This window comes from Carlito syrichta, unplaced genomic scaffold (genome assembly GCF_000164805.1).
Source record: "Carlito syrichta isolate Samal-C Ts95f unplaced genomic scaffold, Tarsius_syrichta-2.0.1 Scaffold314770, whole genome shotgun sequence".
In the NCBI taxonomy this organism is placed as follows: domain Eukaryota; kingdom Metazoa; phylum Chordata; class Mammalia; order Primates; family Tarsiidae; genus Carlito; species Carlito syrichta.
In genome coordinates this window covers 73746-82245 of record NW_007258866.1, presented here as the reverse complement: position 1 = coordinate 82245, position 8500 = coordinate 73746, and the positions used below count along the sequence as shown (strand labels likewise).

The following is an 8500-nucleotide window of genomic DNA, read 5'->3' as shown; positions in this document are numbered from 1 at the left end:
GAGCTGCGGCCGCACTGGAAGCCTGAGCAAGTTCGGACCAAGGTAGCGGGGTGGGCGCGGGCCGAGGATGGGGCCCTGCCGGGGCTGCCGCGGGCTGCCTGGACGCCTGTCCACGCACCCTTCTGGGGTGGGTCGCGGAGGCGCGCGGTTGCTGCGCGGGAGAGACTGAGAACGTGGTCTGTGTGCGTGTTTGTTTGTTTCTCCATCTATTTCCGTCCCTGAGCAGAGCTAGGCTCTCCCCTCGCTTGGCCCTCCGCACACACCCCTCCTCCTGGGGCTCGTGGGCGCGCCGGAGGTCCACCTGCCCGCTGTCAGCATGCTGCGTGTGCGGGCCCCACCCCCTGTCGCTGCGTGCTGGTGCCCCTCGCTGCCCAGAAGCGCATACCCAGTCAGCTCTGAGACCCGAGGAGGTAGGAACTTTTAAGGGAACCCCCCCCACACACACACATTGCTGCCCCTTCTCCATCCAATGGTGGGAGCAAACGCTTCAGGCTCTGAGCTGCCTCCGCGTGTCCCAGGAGCCACCCTGTGGAATTCCGGTCAGCGCCCAGTCCCTCACTGTGGTTGCAGGCTTGAGCTCAACACCCCACAACCAGGGTGTCTTCTCCACCCTAGCTGGGCATATTCTCCAGGACACACCTGTGGGCAGAGCCTCCCACTGAGGCTGACTCCCCAGCTGACCTGTATTCTCAAAAAAAAAAGCGTTCACCTGCCCACCTGCCCCTGCCCCTCTTTGGGCTGCCTGTGGAGGAAAGTGCTGAGTGGGGCACTTGCAGCTTGTGCCGGAGTGGTACATGGCACTCCATGCACTCCATGAAGATGGGCATTCAAGGTGGTGATGGCAAAGTTCTGAGGAGGTTCCAGACCAAGTGTGGAGGCTGACAGACCTCTTCTGGGGAGAGGGTTGCATTTGCAAAACAAAAGATTCAATTTGGTGTAAAACTGTCCAGCTATCAAGCAAGCCTGCAGTTAATTTCAACACTGACCTAACAAGTCATCTGCCAGTCTCTTCCCCCTCTGGGCCTCAGTTTCCCTACCTAGAGTTGGTTCAGATGTCCTCAAACACCCCTTCCAGCTCTGTCATATTGTGCCCCATAAATCTATGGCTCCTTTCTCTTTATCACCCTGCCCAGCGAGTCTGCATTCCCAGCTCAGTTGTCTCCTGTCTCTTCGGGTATGGAACTCAGAGGCCCTAATGAACCCTGACCACCAAAGTCCTGAGATGGGTGCCAACCTCAGTACCCCCTTGCACCTCAGCTGCTAGATGGGGCAAGAGGTACAGTAGAGCCCTCTGCCTGGCAGGAGGTGAGAAGCAGCTGGTCAGGGGTATACTGTCCTGGGCAACTCTCAGCCCTCTTCTACCACATTCTGGTCCACGGGGTTTCTTTCAAGACTGGGATGGAGGAGGAAGGAGCGAGAGGGGATTTCTACCCAGCAAATAGTGTGGAAATCCCTCCACTATAGGCAGACCCAGGAGAAGCAAGTGTTCCTGGGCTGAGCCCAGGCCTCCATTTTTTTCTTGAACTCTAGAACTGGAGATCCCCAAGGTTGGGGACAGGGTAGAACATGAATGACAATATGTGTGTTGTGCTCAGCATTCAAATGAGCACTTCTCACTTGAGCTGGGGAGCCCTTGGGAATAGCCAGAGAAATCCTTACCCGCCCACTCACCCACATGCTGCCCTCTCCCCATGCCAGCGCTTCACCGATGGTATCACCAACAAGCTCGTGGCCTGCTACGTGGAGGAGGACATGCGGGACTGCGTGCTGGTCCGTGTGTATGGGGAGCGAACGGAGCTGCTGGTGGACCGGGAGAATGAGGTCAAGAATTTCCAGCTGCTGCGGGCTCATGGCTGTGCCCCCATACTCTACTGCACCTTCCAGAATGGGCTATGCTACGAGTACATGCAGGGTGTGGCTCTGGGGCCCGAACACATCCGTGAGCCCCGGCTCTTCAGGTGAGGAAGGTGCCAGGGCCTTCATCTCTATGATTTTTCAGGCCCTGGGCCTGGAAATCCTTGGCCAACTTCCTTGGTGCAGATTGGGATCCATGGAGGAGAATTATAAGATCTCTGAGCTTCCTGAAATTGCATGGTGTGTGTGTGTGTGTGTGTGTGTGTGTGTGTGTGTGTGTGTGTGTGTGTATACATTGCTTTGCAGAAAGGAGCTGGAGCATCCTATAGATTTTCAGCGGGGTCTGCTAGAAGGATGGGTTCTGTGGAAGGAAAGTGAGAATTCTGATGAACATGTGGCCAAAGGGTTCCCTAAGTGCAGCAGAGTCTGCTTTCTGGCCCCATGCCTCAAACCTCTGCCCATCCCAGTCTGACCTGGAAACATCTCAGAGCCTTAGAAATGAAATTGGAGCCAAATCCCCAGGGCACTCAGGGTTTTCTGCCTCTCCTCTCCTGCTAAGAGCTCAGGTGTGCAAGGAAAATGGGCCCCATCCAGGTGGGCATGGTTTTACCAGCTCAGGGAGATGCTATCTCTCCTGCTGGTCTGAGCGCCTTCTGGGCTCCCTGACAACGTGGGAACCCAGGTTTGGAGAGCTGCCGAGGCCTCCTTCCAAAGGCTCACAAAAAGCCGTGGCCCCCAGAAAGTCCCTTCCAGGAATTCCTTGGATATGTAGGGCCCAGGAGCTGGACTTTTCCTTCAAGTCCTCAGGATGCTGCTGTGGGGCCTGGAAGGGGGAAAACCAACAAAGAACCCTGAGTCTATTCCCTCTCCTCTGGCTGTGCCGGGATGGGGTTGGCAGGTGGCATCCTCCTTCCTCCCTCTAACACCATGGCCCGCGTGGAGGGCACTCAGACTGGACTGAGACTGAGGCAGGCTGAAGTTTATGCCTGACACTGGGGACAACGGCACAGGGGTCTGCTTAAGATCTTGGCATCTGCACTGTCCAATCCAGGGAAGGGGGCTCGGCCTACTGAAGGGAAGCAATGAGGCTCACCTGGGGGTAGACCAAGAAGCTTCTTTGCTCCCTCACCTGTCACCCACTTAGCCCCAAGGAAATGTACCTGGCTCTGTTGGCACACGCCTCCTTGCTGACCCCCCAGGAACTTGGGAGGAGGGAATCTGAGAGTCCCTCTACCCCCTGCTCCTGGGCTGGTCGGAGCCTCAAGGTATTTGAGTGGTGTATTGTGGCTGTGTGTGTGTGTGCGCGCCCCGTGCAGGGGGCATGAGAAGCATACAGCCCTGTGAGGGGTCTCCTCAGGCTCCAGCTGAGAGCTCCAAAGGTGTCCTGACTGGAGATGTGAACTCAGGTGCGGGGGACCCTGACCTAGCCTCTCCCACCGTACTCCTCCAAGTTCTTCCTCAGTCTGGTGCAAATAAGCTCCTAGATCGTGGCAGGTCCTCACCACTCCCAGGTTCCCTCCACCTCTATGAATCTGAGGCTGTCACTCATCCTCTCATGCAAACAATTACCACTGTCAGGAAGATTGAAGATGGATTTAGGTTCCAGAAGAACTTGGCTTGGGGGAGAGCCAGAAATGGGGATAGGTGTAGGAGGTAGACTGTTCCTTGATGCCTTTCGCAGGAATACACCCTTATTCCTCTGGGTGGAGGTGGATGTCTGAGGGCCAGGCTGGGAAGGGAAGGCTTCCCTGTATTCCCCTGAACCCCACCCCCCAGTCTCTGCCTGCTGAGGCTTTGCAGTGTAAAAATGCTGAGTGTTGAGGTTACTTTCATTGCTATTCCAGACAACAGCCCTATTGATATTCAAGGAAACGCTCTGTTCATGCTCTGTTCAGGAATCTTCCTTTGGGAAGGGAAGGCCTGGGTCTCAGGTCTGTTTCCCTGCTTTGCCCAAACCCTGGCGGCCCCAGGGCCTCTGGCCTCTGAAAGCACAGCCTTCCTCTCTCACCCAAGCCGTGGCTGCCACGCCCCCTTCCCCCTCCACCCTTAAGGAGGTGGAGGCCTTGGGAGCTTCCAGAGGAGCCCCAAAACTGTCCTGATATCCCAAGAGGGTATGGCCTGCCCCTTCCCAGGGCCTACCAGGAGAGAGGGTGTCCCTGGGACCGCTCAGTAACAAGGTTTCCAACAGCCAATGCCTTTGTTGTCTTTCCCAGTGATTATTATTCGAGCAACAGGCAGAGGCGAAGGAAGCTTGAATGTTGGAGGCTTGGCAGACGGTTGGGGGGTGGGGCTGCAGAAGGGAGGACTGGCAGAGGACTGGGAGAGTCCAGCTGGGACACAGGGCCCTGGGGCGATGGGGTCCTTATCAAGGCCTTCCCTCTCTGCCCGGTCAGCCCTCCACTCACCCCCGCCCTCTCCCGGCAACCTTCCCTACCGCCCACTCTTTCTCTCCCAGGACCTTGGATAATGTCCACAGGAGAACTTGAAAATAGAACGCTGGTTTGTTTTGCGTCCTTGGCACCCGGCCGCCAGCATCAACTCCCTGTAGCTGAGGAAGGGACTGCCCCCCGGGCCAACTTGTTCCTCTCCCCACCTTGGCCAGGCTGATAAGAGGCGAGCATTTCTTCCCTGCCTGACATCACTACCCCCTGAGCCCTGGGTGTAAAGTGACCCGTGTTCGCTGCTCCTGAGAGGATGGGTCAGAGTCCAGAGAGAGGAGGGGCCCACCCCCATCGCCAGGTGCCCCTCTGTTCTCAGGAGCTGCTGTGGGTACACTGTGTGGGGCAAGGCCACTGACCTGTGGCCAGCAGCCCGCCACTTTGCCCCTCTGCTCCCTGAAGCAGCCCAGTTTGGCATTGGAAAGGAACTGCTAGAATAAGTCTTTTTTTCATTTTCCTTCCTTCTGCAGGACCTAGGTTCCCAAGAGACTTGTACTAATCCCACCCATGACTCTCTGGCTAGTACCCTGGAGGGCCCCTTTCTGGTCAGGAGGGGCTGAGCGGGGAGGGAATGCCCCAGCACTGATTCTGCTCTTCCTGTTCCTGCTGTAGGTTAATCGCCTTAGAAATGGCAAAGATTCATACCATCCACGCCAACGGCAGCCTGCCCAAGCCCACCCTCTGGCAAAAGATGCACAATTATTTCACGCTTGTGAAGAACGAGATCAACCCCAGGTACAAAGATCTGGGAGGGTCCGAGGCTACCACTGTCTGTACCTCCTTCATATGACAAACCCCTCTACCCAGGTCTTCTGGCTCTCATTCAGTCCCAGCTACTGAGCCTCTGTCTCCAAACAGAGCTGGGCAGATTGACTGGATCTCAGAAACTTAGATCAGCAGTTTTATACCTAGGCCACTTATTTCTCCTCGATTCTCTGATTACGGCAGGGACTAGGGTCGAGGACATCTCCCCATTTTACTTACAGGATACTGAGGCTCAGAGACTGAGCTTTGCCCAGGGTCACAGGGCTTTGAGAGGCAGGGCTTCTGTTTCCCAACCCAGGGCTCTTCCCACCTGAGCTGCCTTCTGAAGAGCGCAGTGCAGGGCCCACTGAGAATGGCACAGGACACAACTGAAAGTCAGCCAGAAGAACTAAGCAGCCAACCAGTCCTTGGGACAACAAGCTTCCTGAGACTTGCCTAGACTCTCTTGTCTCCACCTTGTTCAGACTGACAACCTGCTGTTGCTTCACTGCCCTTTCCAGGAAAGGAGGTGTACTTCCCATCCTGACATTGCGTGTCCCTAAGAAAATGGGTTTCCCTGAACTTTCTCTGAAGCGTCCTGACCAGCAACCTGAGAGTCCTGCTAGCCTTCAGATACCAACACACCACACCTTTCTGGAGGAAAGAGTGGTTTCTCCCCTTCCCCCGCCAAAAAAAAGTCACTAGTGAGTCTCTGATCCTTCCATGCTCCCCACTGGGGTGGAACATCACCTGTGTTCCCGGTGCTCATGGGAGTAGGGTGCAGAAGAAGTTTGGAGAAAGGGCATCTCTTTCCTCTTCTAAGATGACAAGGTAATAATTAACTCTTAAGCCGGGCTCAGTGGCTCAGCCTGTAATCCCGTGCCTTTGGGAGGCTGAGGTGAGTGGATTGCCTGAGCCCGCGGGTTCGAGACCCGCCTGGGCAGCGAGACCTCATCTCTACAATAAATCAAAAAATCAGCCGGGCGTGGTAGCGCATGCCTGTAATTCCCGGCTACTCGGAAGGCTGAGGCAGAAAGGATCGTCGGAGCCCAGCAGGTCGAGGCTGCGGTGGCCGGGAGTGGCCACTGCACTCCAGTCTGGGCGACAGAGTGAGACTCCAACTCAAAAAAAAAAAAAAAAATTAACTCTTTCCCAATGGTGAGTGCATCTCTGTCACACACGCATGTGCGTGACTTTATGTGCCTCCTCCCACTTAATAGTTATCAGGCACTGCTTTGGAACTGTTTATCCAGGGTGGCCCATGTCTGCCCTCTTTTTGACCATGTTCAGACCTTCTACGTCAGATATTCTCTCTGGGACAAGGACTCTTGTTTCCTTCAGGACTAGAACAGCGCATGGAGAACTTCCAGTCCTTCAGCCCACTGCTTTCAGTTGACAGTGGAAAAACTGAGGCCCAGAGAGGGGATGGGTCTTACCCAAGGTCATTGCTGATCAGCGGCAGTTCAGGGACTAGACTAGAGTCCAGGTTCTGGAGTTGAGATATGATCCTTGGTCCTGCAGCTTCCTTTGTGCTGTCACTGTGTGTAACCTTGTCACTTTGTGCTGTTGTTGGGAGGGGAGTGGTCCCTGGAGGAGAGCTGGCCAACTTCTTTTGCTCTTGTCGTATCTTTGACTTTGAACGAATCAAGTTGCTTAACTTCTTTGAACCTCTTTAGGGAATGATCCCTGCCCTAAACTGCCTAACTTTCCAAAAGCAGAGCAATGATGAGCAATCATTTAGATGAGATAAAGTACCTTGAGTGCCAGTCCTTGCCTAATAATCCTGATTTATTCAATTCTTCATTTTGCAGACATTGATTGACTGGGATTTAAAACAATAAAAATGAACAAGACATTGACCCTGCCCTCAAGAGTTTGGGAGCCATCTGGGTAAATAGGACACACCCATGCGTAGCTGCAAAAGAGGGCAGGGTGTGTAATGTAGGCTGGGGGTGGGAGAACCAGGTGAGGCTTCTTGGGAGGGATAGCCACGGATGAGAAAGCAGGCCTCTCCAGGAGATGGATTGAGTAGGGTTTGCTCATGGTTGATGAGTAGATGAGGCTAGCTGGAGCAGAGCCATGGGAAGGGCCTGGGAGAGGTTGTGTGAGAGAGGGCTGCAGAGTTGGAGCTACATGACGAGAGGCCTTCAGTGTCAGACTAAGAAGCCAAGATCTAATTTAGCAGGCAACGGGAAGTCACGAAGGTCTTTAAGCCAGAGACTCAGGTCAGTTATCTGACTAGGACTGGGCTTTAGGAAGAATGTCCTCCAGCATTGTAAGAGACCGATTGGAGGGCAGCATGGTGAGGGGGCAGATTTGAGGAAGGGAGACCAGCTCAGGAAGTGATGTAACTAAGTGAACAAGATCTAGACGAGGGTTCCCAAATTTTGAGCATGAGACCCATGGAGTGCCCAACCTTGGAGGCAGATTGAGAGGTCTCGCCTTAAGCCCTAGGAAGCTGTCTTTTTGGTGGGCTCCCCAGGTGATCTGAAGCAAGTGATCTAGGACCCACATTTTGAGGAATTTTCCTGAGGACAGCTTGGGGGCAGCGGCTGAGAATAGGAGGATGTGTCAGAAACCCATAGAAGTAGATTTGATAACTTAGGTGTTTGGTTGGATATGGAGTATCCAGGGTGGCCAGGAGAACGTGGGACTGATTGCTGGTTCAGGGCCATCACGAGGAGATGCTGATGGGCTGGTTGGCAGGAGGGCAAAGGTGATAAGCCAGTCAGCTCCAACACATAGGAAGTCCCCTGCGGAGAGAAAGTGTTTTCACCTTGCCTGGATCCTAGGAACAGAGTGGAGACTTGCCAGGCAGTATTCCCTCTATCTGGAGAAACCCCAAGGCTTCCCTGGGGAGCCTCTGTCTGACCCCCACCCCACTCACCCCACCCACCCCGCTGCTGTCTCCGAGAGGCAGAGGAGCAGTTCTTCCCGGGCTGTGTTAATGGGATGTGGCGGTGGTTACTATTCTGCGGATCCCACAGCCTTGAATGCGCCTGGTGGTGGTAGGCCTGAAGGTAGTGAAGCTGGCGAGGTTTCAAGTGCTCAGGGGAGGAAAGCAGAGCCCTGAGGGAGGCCCCCAGGGAGATAGAAGGCTAGGATTGTTTCCACAGTAACCATCTGTGTGGCCTTGGGGTGGGCAGGGTGGGGGTCAGATAGAGGTCAGGGACTGAGCAGCAGGCATCTTGGATATCAAAGACAAGCTTTTCAGGATGGGACCTGGGCTAACCAAAGGAAGCTCCTTAATTCTTATCTTTTGATGGTCTCAGTCCAAGAAAAAAAGAAATCCTTTCTTTCTTTTTTTGAGTTGGAGTCTGTCGCCCAGACTGGAGTGCAGTGGCTGCTCCCGGCCACCGTGATCCTTCCGCCTCATCCTTTCAAGTAGCTGGAACTACAGGCGTGCGCTACCATGCCCAGCTAATTTTTTTGATTTTATTGTAGAGATGAGTTCTCGCCAAGTT

The 8500-nt window shown here is 54.6% G+C and overlaps 1 protein-coding gene across 3 annotated transcripts in view; it reads left to right on the top strand.

The window, feature by feature from the left end:
- Positions 1 to 6: 6 nt before the first annotated feature.
- Positions 7 to 8500, top strand: part of ETNK2 (ethanolamine kinase 2) — a 21300-nt gene continuing 12806 nt past the window's right edge. The window contains exons 1-3 of one of the 3 annotated variants that reach the window (XM_008071861.1): positions 7 to 42; positions 1699 to 1958; positions 4905 to 5027. In XM_008071861.1, the coding sequence (XP_008070052.1) occupies positions 1753 to 1958; positions 4905 to 5027 (329 nt within the window). In that variant the 5' untranslated portion in view covers positions 7 to 42; positions 1699 to 1752. Of the gene's footprint in view, positions 43 to 1698; positions 1959 to 4748; positions 4811 to 4904; positions 5028 to 8500 lie in introns of those variants that run through there. The other 2 variants (XM_021719499.1, XM_021719498.1) reach the window with 2 other exon arrangements.